The sequence below is a fragment of the Octopus bimaculoides genome, chromosome 3, assembly GCF_046866305.1.
Source record: "Octopus bimaculoides isolate indiv1 chromosome 3, ASM4686630v1, whole genome shotgun sequence".
Taxonomy (NCBI): domain Eukaryota; kingdom Metazoa; phylum Mollusca; class Cephalopoda; order Octopoda; family Octopodidae; genus Octopus; species Octopus bimaculoides.
In genome coordinates this window covers 37,109,789-37,126,537 of record NC_142930.1, presented here as the reverse complement: position 1 = coordinate 37,126,537, position 16,749 = coordinate 37,109,789, and the positions used below count along the sequence as shown (strand labels likewise).

Sequence of the window (16,749 nt, the reverse complement as noted above, 5' to 3'; positions counted from 1 at the left end):
AACTTCAGTTAAAACCGTAACGTCATTACTGATGCATTCTATTTCATCATCATCATCATCATCATTGTTTAACGTCAGCTTTCCATGCTAGCATGGGTTGGACGATTTGACTGAGGACTGGTGCAACTGGATGGCTACACCAGGCTCCAATTTAATTTGGCAGAGTTTCTACAGCTGGATGCCCTTCCTAACGCCAACCATTCAGAGAGTGTAGTGGGTGCTTTTACGTGTCACCCGCACGAAAACGGCCACGCTCGAAATGGTGTCTTTTATGTGCCACCCGCACAAGAGCCAGTCCAAGGGCACTGGCAACGATCTCGCTCGAAAACCCTACAAGGCCAGTCAGGTGTAGGACTAAGTATATTGTTACTATCTTCATAATTTCTTTCGCCATTGTTATTTTCACTTCTATTAGTATAATTATTAGTAGCATCATTATTGGTATTAGCTAGATTATTATGTGTATTCATATGACCACTATTTGTAACTTCATTTATTCTCGCTGATTTGATGTTCTTTTTGTTTAACCTAGCTATGATTGTACCTACATTAGGAAGGGTAGAGTAAGAAATTCTGATTGTATAACAAGAGAAGATTTTACTATATCTGTGGGAAGAAGGGAAACTTTTTTGTAAAATATTCATGAATTTTTTGTAAATATTTGTGGATATTGCACAGTTGAAGGGTATATTTAACCAGAGTTTTTATTTTTTCTCTTAAATTTATTGCGTGGGTGGGTATGGGGTGTGCTATGATTACTATTACTTCCCAGAACAATATTATTATTATGATTAGTAGTTCTTTTAGTTGTGGGATGCTTATTATTTTTATCATTTGATTCAACATTACTGTCTACTAGCATAGGTTTATTACTAGTGTTAGCATGTAGTTTACTATTAAAATGCACTTTATTACTTTTCTTATTAGTTAGATTTTTAGGTAAATAGGGTTGCTTTTTATTTGGTCCATTGCTATTACTACTTAAGTTATTAGGTCTGTTAAAACACTTATGATTATTATTATTATTATTATCATCATTATTATTGTTGTTATTGTTACCATGTGTACTATTATCATTATTATTATTATTATTATCTGTATCAAGAAGAGATGTTCTACCAGGGTTAAGGAAAGCAATTTTTTGGGCATATCCAGCTTTAGACAAGGCCATATTATAGTAGCTAGAATTAGAATTAAATATATCAATGTTGGAAGATAATTTAGTAATTCTTTCAGAAATACTTTTAACTAAAGAATTTAATACATTAGGTGGATGATTGGATATATATATTTACATATAAGTGAATGTGTGTTGTGAATGGAGAGAATGTGTGAAGTGTGAAAAGAAATGAGGTATATCAGTGAACATGAACAATGAATAAGAATAAGAATAAGAATAGTGGAATCATGTGTATTGAGGAGACTCTGTTGGCATGGGTATGTCATGTGTATGGAGACGTAACACAACACAGCTAAAATAGTAGCTGGGCTGTTGCTGTTTCTCAACCAATCAATGGACCAATTGAGTGAACCAATCAATTAGCAAACCTATAGTAAATATTGGAAAGAGCTGTAAGTCAGATTTACTGTAATAAAGAAATATGTGGTGACCATTATTTACACTTTGTCTTGTATGTCTCACTGTGTAAAAGACTGGTCTAACTGGTCTAACATACACACACACACACACACACACACACACAAACATATGTACATACACATACACACACACATGTATATCTATATATTGCTCCAATTCACTCAGCTGTAGAAATGGGTTGTGACATCACTGGGCCAAGCTGCATTGGCTGTGCCTTTCCCTTGGACAACATTGGTGGTGTTGAGAGGGGTGAATGGTATGCATGGACTACTGCTGGTCAGCCACAAACAACTTTGCTCAGACTTGTGCCTCAGAAGGGATCTTTCCAGATGCAATCCCATGGTCATTCATGACCAAAGGGGGTGATCGTTAGCATGAGACATGGTCCTCCAACTTATCTGGGAGAGCAGCAACTCCAAATAAGAATTGATTGAAACTATACTGACCCATCCAACCTACATCAGCATCAAAAGTGGACATAAAATGATAATGACAACGATAATGATGATGATGATGATGATGATAAGGATGATGATATATGTAATGGGGATTTAAAAATAAATGAGAGTCAATGTACTAACCCTTGTTCTGTAAGATAGTGAATGATAAGAATAAGAAGATTTTTCCGTCTTTGGGATGTTTTTAATTCCTCCTGCAAACAAAAATGAGAATTCTAATGGAATTTCTTGAATAAGCATTGATATATTTGGGGTTAAGTACTTCTTTTTCTCCACACCAATCTTCTGTGGAATAACATTGGTGTTACAGATGAGTCCGTGAGGCAGTGTTGATATTGGTTACTCAACTTGCAAGAAATACAAGTCAAATCTTTCACAAATCACACTGAAAACCACCATGGTTGTTTGATTTCTTAAAATAATAGCCAAATCTCCAAATTCAACCCTCTTGTCTTAAAAATGGACAAATAAATATTGGATTGTAAAGATTAATCATGCAAAGATAGGATTGTCACAGCTTAGGCCCACCCAGAAAAATATATATAGATGTTTGTTAAATGTAGATGTAAGATGGCTGAGAGGATAAAGAATCACAAGTTAAAATCTATTGCTTGTACTAGAGAGTAGATTTTATTTTACACTAAACTCGTGTCATGCTGGACTCCAGTACTCATCCATGAGGATGAGCATACACATTTATTGATATATTATACTGGTAAATTCCTCCAGAAAGGTATAAATATCAGAACAACCATCTACTCAAACTATTCTAGTTAGTTAAAAAACAGAGGATATTTATGAGCTGGTAGAAACAGCAGGCAAATTTTCAATCAAATCACACTTAAGAGTTTTAATAATCAGCCTGGAGGTCATGGTTGGAAAGCCTTTAATTATAGGCCTTCTGAGTTATAGGGCTGAACGAAAACAACTGTAGATACTGTTATTTAAGATATTATTTTCGAATATGTTAATCCAAAATATTAAATAGCATGATGATAAACTTTCTGGCCTAATGAAGAATATATTTGACCATGTAGTTACTGCATGTGTAACATACTTAAAAAAAGGCATAATACAGACACCACACATTAATACACATACATACACAAGCACACAAACACATAAATATAATCGATTCTCGATCTGTTTTCGTGCGTGTGTTTCGTGTTATCTTTAAAAATTTACACACGAGTAAAGACACCTTTGTTTTCCAATGTTGTGTTGCTTGCATTACATAAGGTGTGATTTGGTTTCGTTTTCTAACGGTCACGTAGAAGCACCATAATACAAAACTTATTAAAAGTTATATATGTTAAAATGAGTAGTATTAAGGTATGGATATAATTTTATCAAGTTTTAAATTTAAAGTTGTTTAGGTGTAAATATTATTGTAAATTGTCTCTGTGTGTGCGTGTACACACACTTATGTGTGCGTGTATGTGTGTGTGTGTACATACATACATACATTACATACAAGCTCACACATGTATATGCGTGTACAACGAATATGATAGGAAAAGAAATTACCATACAATGAAAACTTACTGCTTCTCGCGCCTGATGTGCACACCGTAGTCCTTGATAACTTAATCCAGTCGACATTTTTACATAGTTTAGATGATAATAACCATTGCATATATCAAAGATTATCGTGAAAGTATTGTGTCACCGATGAAAACAAGAACAGGTATGTTAAGGAACGATATGGCAGAGGTGCATCACTTAGAGATTTCATTGTCCACGTTATACCGATTTATTGATTACACGTTACTAAGGCATGAACAACATAATGAGTTGTTTCCCTTGGAGCAAGTTACTTCCCCTGTCTCTTACATCGTATTCCTTGCAATATTTCTATTTCTAATTTGTTTAGGTGCCTGTGTGTCATTTATATTTGCGCAGACCATTACTAGATACTGTACTAACAAAGGCAATCACAGTTTTACTGTATGCTGCTAAATGTGTTATAAATAGCTGCCAAATCTTCATGAAATCAAGCGTTACTCACTTAAAAAGAGAAAAGCTCATTGACGACAAAGTCCTTGGCCGTAAACATTTAGAAAAGACGGCTTATGACAGGAATAACTTAGATCATAGTTCGATTCCGCTCAGGGTCGACCTACTACTGAGCAATAACAACGACAGTTAGCTTACCTATTCCAATTTTATAATTAAATTAATCTGAATAGATTACTTTAAAAATGAACGGAAAATAAGTGATTTTTAGCATCAAAGTCTGGATGTTTAAAATAAAACTTCCGAAGCAGAATACTGCAGTTGAAACGAACACTTTTGTTTAATAAGACGTCGAAACCCAGCTCTGTTATTATATATTCAATCTGAAAATGTCCATCAAGTTTAAAGGCTCACACAAAATACAATAATAAATGAAAATAACTCAACCAAATTGACTGCCGTTGATATATTAGTTGATATCACCGTTGATATATTAGTGTAGTAACCGCAGTGTTACAGACTTACTATTAATCACAACAGTCATTATTTTCACGTATTTAAATATATTTTAAAAGCTTCTCAATAAATCTAACAGTCCAAAGCATGTTCCCTGTCTGTAAATGTTTAGCTGTCCCTTAAGATCTTTCTTTTGGAGACGTGGCCGGGATCCCCGTGAAATATTTTTCAAAGAATAAAACTCATTTCAGGCTTTGAGGATGGGTGATGAAATATGTTTCTTTTAAAATTGAGGGTACAAGGCCCAAATGAACATATAGATGGATAGGTTGTGTTCCATCTAATGTGAATCTACTCAGAAGGTTGTAATATCATTTGACAGGAAAACCGGTATGAAGAATACATAAAACAAGGCTGTGACTTTATATACCTTTAATGTGGCCACACGTACATACACAATGTGAATGATAAGTGAAAGTGGTTGATGTACATTTATTCATATATCTACATGCATCTGCGTGGGTTGTATGTTAGCAGTTAACCCTGGTGCGGAAAACTCAAGAACAGCGATATGTTAGAACCAGAGCAGTGCGTTGGTGCTGTGTAAATGTTGTTGACGACGTTGGTGAGAGATGATAGCGGCGACGAAGATGAAGGTCGCTGTAATGTGGTCAGACCTTAGGAGGTCCACAACCAACAGTATTTCTTTATTTAAGCACTCAGGCTCTTACACAGACGAGACAGCAAAATGACAGACAGGACACTACGGTGGGGACAAAACGCATAAAACGAATGAAAATTTAAAAAATATATATAATGAAATCGATGAGAATGAAATGGCTGCATTGAACCCCACTTCTCAAGCAATACCATTTAACTTAGTTTATACAAGTTATGAAAGTTTTCTTTTTGCGTCTTTCTCCCGTTCTTTTTTTTAAAGTCTATTTCCTCTTTTTTTCCTTTTCTTTTTCTCCTTTGTTAATAAGTCTATTTCTTTTTTCGTTCTTCTTTTAAAGTACTCCTTTATTACCATTCGTTACAGGTATTAGCTCCTCGTATGTAAGTTCTTTTAGTAGTTCTTCAAATTCAATTTCTTCCCCCAAAGGGTTCACATCACCTTTAAATAGTTCTTTCAACTTTTATACCTTTTCTTGGCAATCACCACTCCCTTTATGTGTTCCGGGTATCATTCAGCTGGTAATTCAGTCCTTGTGGCACCTATGAATTTCGTTATTTTCCGCTCTATGACGCACTTTTCCCGTATGTTACTACATGCCATTTTTCTTATTATTATTTTCTTGCTTACACTCCAGACCTGGACTGTCCGGGCTATTCGTTTTCCTTAGTTCCTCAGTCTGTACATACCCACGATCGTCCACGATTATATCTTCCACTCTATGCTGCAATACTTCTATTGGTGTATCTCACCAGTTCCTCTGTACCCCCTCTATTTTCTCCTCTACTTCCTGCTTTCGTTTTTGGTTCTCTGTCGGAGAGCTCACCCGCTCTTTTCTCTTCCGCTTTTTTACACTAAACGTCTCCTCTTTATTTTCCTTTATTTCCGATCCCTCTTCTTCGGCGGGCTGCTCTTCGCATTGTTGTTACTCTACTTCACTTTCTTGCTGAGGGCACTTTGCTTTCATGTGTCCTTTTTGTTTACATAAAAAAAACATGTTAGAGGTCTTCCATCCACCACCACTCTTAGCGTAATGTCTTCCGGAAGAAGAATCTCTTCTACAATTCCATGTAAGTCTTTTAACCCAACTTGAATTACCATTTCTAGGCCGTAGTCCCAACAATTAACTTCCTTCGTTCCGGTTATCTTCAGAATCCTTCCATCTTCCTCCATTCCGTGCATGACTGCTGCCACCAGCCATGCCTCTTCGATCTCGGGCAGCACTCTGCCGACTCTCACTCTGGCAACATATTTGACACAGCACCCACTCTTGTGTCCTTATCAGCTCAGTGGAGTGGTTAATAGCGTCCTCCTCACTGGAGAACCTAATCTCCACTGTGCCGTATTTTCTTCCACGTGTATAGAAGGTGGCTAATCCTCTCACTTCACCTAGACATTCCTCTATTGCCTCTATTGGAGCAATCTCTATTTTCTTGGTAGTGGTTGAGAACGTCCTGTACACAGCCGTCTTCCTTGCTACATTCTTCTTCATTTCTTCTGCTGTGTGGTGGTGGTGGTGGTGGGGGTCAGCTATAAACTGGCCCCCTCCTTTTGTGACAATTTGTTTCCTTTTTTCCATTCTTTTGTCTCTATTTTCATTTCGTGAACTTCATGTGTGTTGGTCGTAATGCCTTGTGTAGGTGCGGATGCATAACTTGCGACATGTTCCATTTCTCCTCTTTTCACCACTTCACCCATAATGGGGAAGAAACAATTTTCACAAACAGGCAGAACGCAGTAACAAAAATTCAACAATTTAACAGTTCAACAATTTAAACAATTCAACGAATCTTGGTTCTCCCGCGCGGGGAGACCTACAATAAACATATAATAACAGTGTGTAACAATTCGAACTCACGTCAAAAAAAAAAAAACTACTACCAACACCCCTCTGTCTGGATAAGACAGACTGCGAGACTAGGAGGAGGTGAGCTTTTATAGCCAAAGGTAGGCTCAAATGCAGTTTAGAACAGACTGTCTCACGTGATTTATTTGGAGGTTGCGATTGGCTGGTTTGCATATTGGCGCACGATAGAGTAAGAGACAAATTGCGCCAATACCAACCAATCAGAGTGGTGACACAACGGGGTCCAAAACAGCGCCCAAAAGTTAGCTGTTTCCTGCTACGTTCGTATATATGTGTATATATAATAGAGAGAGGAAGTTCACTAGAGTTCGCTACAAACATTAAATCCTGAACTGAGTTTTTTCAATACAATTAATCTGTATAGTATTAAATTTTAATGTAGTTTTTCCTTCTTTGAAGAAAAAATAAAGTTATGATAATTTATGAACAAAAAAAGCTTTTCATTTGTCTATGATTACGTAAGCATAATTGAACATTACTGCAGATGTCAATTTATCCGAATTGGTTTCAAATTTTGGTACGGGGCCAACAATTTCGAGGGTGGGCCGAATCGATTACATCGATCCCAGAACTCAACTGGTATTTATTTAATCGACCCCGAAAGGATGAAAAGCAAAGTCAATATCGGCGGAATTTGATCTCAGAGCGTACAGACGGACGAAATGCTGCTAGGCATTTTGCCCGGCGTGCTAACGACTCTGCCAGCTCACCTCCTTAGTTTAACTGAACATTACCATTTGTAAACGTTCGTAAATTTATCACTTTAGCACTAGAGTAACTAAATAACAATAGAAGTTATACAAAGTGTCTAATCAAGTAATGAAATGCTCTTTTCTGGTTTTACTTTTTGTAAATTTTCTAATAATACTATTAAAATTAATTTCACTGACAATTTTTAATTCAGAACTCACCTCGCTAAACTACCTAATCAGATTTGAGACATTGTAGACTATAAATAAGTTTTGACGCATTTAGTTTGCTAAAATATCTTTCTACTGGAATTGTCAATAATATTCTCAAACTAACAATTGGAAGTATTTCAGTATGTTTATAATAAGTTTGTAAATTTAGCAATTCTAAATATTTCGGCCCTGATTTTCCAAAATTTGCTTTATTTACTGAAAGTGAATGTTACCCTTCTGTTGAAAAATCTCCATTGTTTAAGCCAACAGTTTATTGGTAAGCTATTTTTTAGCCATTTTAAAAAGTAGGCTTTATTTCTCTTTTTTTTTTTACGACGTTAAGGTGTGATTTGAATGAGATTCAACCGCTATTTCTTAAAGCTGTGTTGATATTGCTGTAATTTACGTTGTATAATAGCTGTAGCTGAATTTTTTGAGATGGTAGAGTGATAGATAAAATGATATGCTTCAGTTAGTTAAATTCCTTAACGTTCTGCGTTCATTCTTCAATGGTTGGCTAAATAAAGCACTAGTCAACCACTGTGGTAGACTTAGACAACTCAACCCTCTCCTGAATTCACGTCCTTATAGCTATTTTAGAAATCAATACTGAATTTGAGTGAGGGCGGCGAGGTGACAGAATCGTCACCGCGCCGAACATGATGATTAGAAGCATTTCGCCCGTCTTTTCTTACACAAATTTAACATTGGTTTCAAATTATGGCATAAAGCCAGAAATTTCGGGGAAGGGGTCTAAGTCGATCAGATCAATCCAATTGCTCAACTGGTACTTATTTTGTCGACCACCAAAGGATGAAAGGCAAAGTCAACCTCAGCGGAATTTTAACTCAGAAAGTAAAGCATTTCGCCCGGCGTGCTAACGATTCTGCCAGCTTACTGCCTTACCCAATCTTCACAACAATAATAATAATAATAATAATAATAATAATAATAATAATAATAATAATAATAATAATAATAAATAGGAGCACCAAGGCAACACCAACGTCCTTCCAACGATTATCCAGAGATGATTTTTAAAATGAGTGAGAATATCTGAAATAAATTCGGCTGCTCTCACAAACGAGAATACTAAAAATGAACCTCGCCGCTCTCAAAAATTAAGTGAAAAAATATAAAAACAGGAAAAAAAATTCGGAATCCTTGTCGGTACCGGATCGATCCCAAAATCTAATCAGTTCGTGCCAGTTACGATTCCAAATATCCCTGAAAGTTTCATTCGAATCCATCCTGCGGTTCTTGAGATATCTTGTCCACGGACAAACAAACAAACAAACACGACTGAAAACAATATCTCCGCCTTAGCGAAGGCGGAGGTAATAATAATAAAAGTTGTGAGAGAGATAATATGAATAACATCAGCCGATTGAAACAGTTGCGCACTACAGTCAACAGATGCTTAATGGATATGTTTCTAAGTCAACTCGGAAAGACAACAGAGCTGTTTTATTTAACAAATTTAGTGACAAAGAGGCTGTTAATTGATCTATTTTTATCATCATTTTTAGAATCATTGCCCGCCAGCTTTCGGGTCAATAGGTGGTCTTATCTGATAAAGTGGATATGGAGTAACATCAGTGATAAGTGATCTGTGTCTCTTAGGGTCGTTATGACTATAGAATATGCGTTTATCAGAGATAGTGTCGTTGTTATAATTATAACTAATGTCAGAATTATTAACAGGTGAATCAGTGGAGAGGAGGAAGGATCGGATGGATATGAATGACTTGCTTGAAGGCTTCTCGTTTATCTTTCACAGAACATTCGTAAACATATCATAAATTCTGTCTTGTATAAATCATTGGACTGCGGCCATTCTGGGGCACTGCCTAGAAGGTTTTTAGTCGAACAAATTGGCCCCAGTACTTATTAAAAAAAAGTCTGTCAGTCACTAAGGCCGAACCGCTAATTGATGAGGATATAAGCAAATCAGCATCTGTTGTCTAGCAGTTGGAGGACAAAAACACAAAGGTTACGCACACATGCATATACATACACACATGTATACGACAGGCTTCCACCTATCAAATCTGCACACAAGGCTTTGGTTGGTTTGGGACTACATCTTTATCTTTTACTCGTTTCAGTTATTAGAGTGCCTCCCCGCTGGAGCACCGCCTTGAAAAATTTTAGTCAAACGAATCAGCTCCAGTATTTATTTTCTTTATCTACTTTATTTATTTTCTTTATTTACTTTATTTATTTTCTATCGGTCTTTCTTGCCGAACAGCGAAGTTACAGGGATCTAAACACTCCAACACCAGTTGTCAGCCGGTGGTGGTGGTGGTGGTGGTCAAGCATAAACACCTTTCTTCCTTTTCTTTCTTTTTCTCTCTGCCAATGTCCATAATTCTTCCCTCTCTTTTTCCTCCATTTGCACCACTTGTTTCATTTCAGACTTCTCCTCTATCCTATCCGCAAATTGTCTCTGCCCTCCACCCATACTCTCAAAATCACCTCTCCCACGGTCACTGTTTCGGCTAATCTTTTCAAGGTTTCCATGTCTGCCCGTACCACGAGTTCTAATTTCTTCCCTTTCCATCTTGCTTCCTCAGTTTCTGAGGCTTGTAGGACGTATAAGACAGCCGCCGCGACCCAAGCCACGTCTATATCTGGTGATATCCCCTCAACTTTTATCATTGACGTCTTTCTTCCAAGGTACGTGGGCAGTAGTACCACTTTATTTGCCTGCCTGCCTACTTGCTATTTCTTCAGTCCTGTATTGGACAACCACTGTCCCAAGTCTGTTTCCTCTCGACTTCCGCCTCCACTTGATTTATCTTTTTCTCTTCCGCCGCATACACTTTGTAGACGATGGTTTTCCTTGCCATGTCATCCATAATCCTCTGTGGTGGTGATAACTTCACGTCACCGCTCACTCTGCTTGCCATCGTTTGGCGTTCCTTAACGTTTATCATGTTTATTTCTTTTCTTTTTGTCTCCGTCATCTCCGCAAAGCTTTTTCCCAGACACTTGTCTAACTCGTTCACAGCTTTAATTAACTCCTCCTCCTCCTCCTCCTCCTCCTCCTCCTCCTCCTCAGAGGATAATCCGAATCCACTCAGATCCAAATAACACATTCTACTCGTCGCCATCACCATTTCTCAATAGTGAGAAAGCTTAACCAAGGAAAAAAAAACGCTGCAAAGCAGCACAAAACGAAACAAGTTACAACAAACTCTCAGCACAAATGAACGACATATATCAAAAAAGGAAAAATTGCGAATTGAAGTGAGGGAGAGAATTGATTCTTTATTTCCCGCAAGGGGACAACATAGAGTGGGGACAGCACAATCTGAATGGGGTCAGATTAACGAATGATTATAACAGAAAAGATGAATTTAAAAATTTATAAATTAATTTAAAGACGAATGATACACAAACCAAAAGACATTACGGATGGAGTTGGGGGTGGGTTTTTCTCGGACCCCACGAGCCCCGCCACACCACTGATGCTTGAGACTCGTCCTGCGTCGTATTCATAAAGTATCATCCATACGCAACATTTGTGCAACACCCTTCCATCGGTTTTCAAACATTTTCGCAGATAGGCATCTTCTCTCCAGCCCTATTTTCCTTTTCAGGTGAAAGGTGAAGTAATTCACCAATCCAGGGCCAGAGATGAAGTTGCTTGACTTTAACTCTTTCACTCTGGTCTTCCATATCACCTCTCTCGCAATTACTACTACAGTGAGAAAACAATTCTTACATTCTTTCGAGAGGAAATCCTGCGGGTTGATTTTTACAGTTGACTCAGTCGATAGCTGTACTCTTCGTGTACGTGACAACATATGTTCAGCATAAACCCACACGTCCGATACCTCCGAACACTGAACAATAGCGTGCGGCACGGTTTCACTATCCCGCTCACATCTTGAACTGGTCGGTGGGCCGTGGCCTCCATGCCTTGTGAGCTTATCCCGAACAGGTAAGGCTCCGCAGTAACACTGCCATGCCAGAGACTTCTGTAAGTTGTCCAGGGTCTTCGTCCCGAATATACGTTAGAACAGACCGGCCAGCTGATTATCATCGAGACCTAGGGTCTTCCCTAAGGTATCGTCACATTCCGCATCTATCAGCCCTCTATAAAAGAATGCGGTGGAACCTCCACCGCAGGCATTGCCCGCAGGCATTGACGGAATAGCTGGAGGGCCCTACGACACTCCATCACCCATGCACTCGATCTACGATAGAACCAGGTTTCCTGTCCACTGAAACTAGTGAACGTGGGAAACATCCGTTTCGCCAGCGAAGATCACACCCACCCACCACCCAGGTAGAGCCACAGATGCCTCAACCTCAGCGCATGTTTGCGCATCATCAACCAAGGCATCCCTAGCCCACCTTTTAACGCTGTTGGCAGCAAATAGAGTGTCTCACAAGCGGTTTCTAGCCCTTCTACACGAAGCAGAAGAGCTGTCTTTCCAGCTTGACCAACCACGAATCAGGGCAAGGAACGACGGTTAGGCGGTAGGTGATGACCGATACGATTAACACATTGGCTACCTTCACCTTCCCTTTCAGGGATAGCCACCGCCAAGACCAAGTCTTGACTATGTTGGTCACTCTGCTCGATACCTCGGCCCAGTGCTTCTCTATTTAGAGGTCTAGTCCGAACCAAACTCCAAACAACTTAATCGGTCCCTCCGTCCAACGTCCCACGACGCTGTCAATAGGCATCGACTTGCATCTCCAGGTGCCGAGCTGCAAGCCGACTGACTTTTCACGATTAACCTGCCACCGTCTCGTATTCCTCAATGGCCTTGCCTACCCTCTGTAGGTGATCTATTTCGGTTACGATGATGGTGATTTCGTCCGCGTAAGCTGAAACTGACTTTCCACAACCCGGCTATCTCGGGATGTCGCTCAATTTTTGCAGCAAATACTCAAGAGCCATCTCATACAAAAGCGAGGAGAGCGGACATCCTTGACGGACCAAGCGTTTGATGTTGAACGGCTTCGATAAAAAGCTGTTCACCCGAACTACCGAGTCGATGTTGACTTAAATCTGAAGGACCCACCTGAGGAAGCCGAAACCCAGACCGAACTGCGTCAGAACGGACACCAGGTAACAATGGTCAACCCTATCGAAAGCCTTTGATTAGTCTAAATGGACCACTGCCCCGCTCTTGCCAGAATCGTTATTAAACCTCTCTAAAGTGTACCGTATAAGATGGAGATTAACCTGGATGGTTCTACTGGGAATGGCACATGTCTGTGCCTCCCCGATCAGACCATCTGCGACACGCACCAATCTTTTCGATAACACTTTGGCCAATATCTTCAACTCTGCGTTTAGCAGAGTGATGGGGTGGAAATTATCAATGGAATCCCTCTTGTCCGGGTCCTTCTGACAAGAGTCACCACTTCCCGGCGCACAGACCTGGGAATCAACCCATTCTGCTGCCAGTTCGCATAGACATTTGCCAGCAGGTGCCCGAACAAGTCTGACATACTCTTATACAACTCATAGGGTAGACCATCCAGTTTCGGCGCCTTACCCGCGTCGCAGTCTGCCATAGCCTCAATTACCTTCTCAGATGTGATCGGCCCTTCACAATGCTCCACGTCCTGCCCCGAGAGACGCGGCAACCCGGCGAGGAAGTCCGTTAGGTCCCTCCTATTATCTGGTCCACTGCCCCGCCGAAAAGCTGGGCGAAGTGCTGCTGAAAGGCCATACACATCTCCTCGGGTTCGTGTATCAACTTACCTCGGTAGTTCGTCAAAGATCGGATTGTGGCATCATTAACAAGCAAAAAAAGTGAGGCGAGGGCGAATGGCACGCTGGTAAATTTAGGTGTCTTTTATATCAAATGAGTCAACGTTTTGCACGTGCATCATGCTTTTTATAAAGATATGTGCGCGAGCATTACCATGTACACGAAAAGTGAGCGAGGTCGAACCCTACATACAATCCTTGTGCTTTCAAAAGAGAGCGGTGTTGTGGGTCAGTGACATCCTCCTGATGTCAAATTACCTATAAATGTGATAAAATCTATATTATCTCTATATCGTGTGTGAAACAAATAATCTTTTACAGTGTGACGTTTCTTTTGTACTTCAGTATATATATATATATATATATATATATATATATATATATATATATATATATGTAACAATTAGAAAATGGAGGATAATATGCTGAACCCAACTACTTGCAGACGGTGTATCCCGTTGAATTCATTAATTTAATTCATAGCAAAAGTGACAAAAAAAGGAAGAAAAGAAAAAGAAAGAAAGAACCAAAGCACAGGTGTCTATGGCAGACTATGTTATTTTGCCAACATGGTTTACATATAGAAGTACAAAGTACATAAGGAATTAGAGGATGAACAGAAGTTTAATCTTACAGCTGTTTCGGCATAGTTTATATATATATATATATATATATATATATATATATATATATATATATATATATATATATATATATATATGGGAGAGAATGTATGAAAAAACAACAACAGACGAGGATAGGTGGTGTAAATAACAAAAGGATGGATTAGTATGACGCTCGGGAATACGGAAAGTCTTTGACGTTTCGAGCTACGCTCTTCAACAGAAAGAATACGGAGACAAGAAGAAAAACACGGAGAAAAAAATTGAATAGTGTTCAGTCAACGGTCAATCATAATAATGGCTGACCGGAAGTTAGAAATTCTTTTTAAAAATAAAGATGATAAAGGAGGTTTACAAAAGTGGAAAAGTTCAAAAGTTCAAAAGTTTTTTAGACGTCGTGGTATATTGAAGCGATTTCCAATCAGAAGATGGGTCCAGTGTAATCCGTGGGTAGGAGAGGTGCAGCCAGAGGGTGTAAAGTTCAGAATCAAACAGTCCAGAAAGAGTAGATGCAGAATGTGTGTGTGTGTGTGTGTGTGTGTGTGTGTGTGTGTGTGTGTGTGTGTGTACACGCACACGAAAGTATATCATTTCTATTTGTTCATGTATGCAGGGATTTGTTTTCATAATGGTATGAGTCATACTATGAACAGAGATTTACGCGCATATATATATATATATATATGTGTGTGTGTGTGTGTGTGTGTGTGTGTTTATGTGTGTGTGTGTGTGTGTGCGTGAGAGAGTGTGTGAGTGTATGTGTGCGTGCGTACGCGTGTGTGTATGTGGTGTGTGTATGTGATGTGTGTATGTGTGTGCGCGCGCGCGTGTGTGTTTGTGTGTGTGTGTGTGTGTCTGTGTGCTAGTTGGTGTATTAGTTTGTATATAAGTATACGCATGCATTTTTATAATATCACGCATTTGCGTATCTGCATAGGTCCAAAATAAATATCATTACAAATAAACAAACCCGAAACTGAATAGAAAAAATATTTATATACTCTTTTACTTGCTTCAGTCATTTGATTGCGGCCATGCTGGAGCACCGCCTTTAGTCGAGCAAATCAACCCCAGTACTTATTCTTCGTAAGCCTAGTACTTATTCTAGCGGTCTCCTTTGCTGAGCTGCCAAGTTACGGGGACGTAAACACACCACCATCGGTTGTCAAGCGATGTTGGGACACACACACACACACACACACACACACACACACACACACACACACATATATACATTTACATATATACGATAGGCTTCTTTCAGTTTCCGTCTACCAAATCCACTCACAATGCTTTGGTCGGCCCGATGCTATAGTAGTAGACACTTGCCCAAAGTATCATTGTGAGGTGTGTGGTAAATCATTCTCTTGAAGTACATCATTAGTTGCACACAAGCGTACTCATACACGAGAGAGGCCATTTCAATGTGATATCTGTGGTAAATCATTCTCTCGAAGCACTAACTTAACTAGACATAAGTATACCCATACAGGAGAGAACCCATGTAACTGTGATGTCTGTGGTAAATCGTTCTCTCAAAATAGTGACTTAAGGAAACACAAACGTATTCATACAGGAGAAAAACCGGATCTTTTTTAAAACGGGGGCCACATTTTTCATTAACGAAACACTTTGAAACTTGGAACACTGGTAGAATGTGTCATATAAAACATCTTTTTCTCTTAGTCTTCTTTAAAAAAAAGGAAATCCCTAAGTTATTCCATGTTAAAGTTGTCGAATTTCTGTAATTTCAACCAATCACTGATGTCCATTCAGCCGATATACATTAAGTGCCAACTACATAAACAAACGATTCTGAAACAATTCTATCGGTGATAGGGTTAGGGTTAGGGTTAGGATTAGGGTTAGGGTAAAACAGCAAATTTAAAAAGAAAAAAGCAAATAAAACGAAGAAAAGAAAGAAAATGAAAAAAGCAAATAAAACGAAGCTATGGAAATTAAATACGCTTTACACCGCTTAATCAGCCAAAGGAGTAAATGTAAGCAACTGAATACTTGTCAGTGATTGGTTGAAATTATCGAAATAAGACAATTTTTTACATGAAATAAATTCGAATACAAAAATATTTTTCTGTTCTATAACACAAAATAGATAAGTATACGAAGTTTGAAAGTCTTTCGGTACCAAAAACACTACGTAAAACATTAATGAAAAATGTGGCCCCCGTTTTAAAAAAGATCCGAAAAACCATATATCATTGTGACATCTTTGGATAATCATTTAGTAGTACCTTAAGGGCACGCATACGTACTCATACAGGTGAAAAACCGTATCATTGTGATATCTGTGGAAAATCATTGTCTAACAGTAGTGCCTTGACTTCGCACGAGCGTGTTCATACAAAGGAGAAGCCATATTGCTGTGATGTCTGTGGTAAATCATTCTCTGAAAGTAGTAATTTAACTAAACACCGTCATATCCATACTAGAAAGTAACTGTATCATAGTGA

General features: G+C 38.7%; 2 protein-coding genes across 3 annotated transcripts in view; one reads left to right on the top strand and one right to left on the bottom strand.

Annotated features, from left to right (window-relative positions):
• Window positions 1–3,830, bottom strand: part of LOC106867330 (katanin p60 ATPase-containing subunit A-like 2) — a 44,324-nt gene extending 40,494 nt beyond the window's left edge. Inside the window, exons 1-2 of one of the 2 annotated variants that reach the window (XM_089348816.1) lie at window positions 3,604–3,830; window positions 2,182–2,252 (exon numbers count right to left, since the gene is read on the bottom strand). In XM_089348816.1, coding sequence (XP_089204942.1) covers window positions 2,182–2,252; window positions 3,604–3,660 — 128 coding nt within the window. In that variant the 5' untranslated portion in view covers window positions 3,661–3,830. Of the gene's footprint in view, window positions 1–2,181; window positions 2,253–3,585 lie in introns of both variants that reach the window. The other variant, XM_089348815.1, reaches the window with a different exon arrangement.
• LOC106867329 (stAR-related lipid transfer protein 3-like) overlaps window positions 1–16,749 on the top strand; it is a 121,622-nt gene that overhangs the window by 9,430 nt on the left and 95,443 nt on the right. The gene's annotated exons all lie outside the window — the stretch shown is intronic.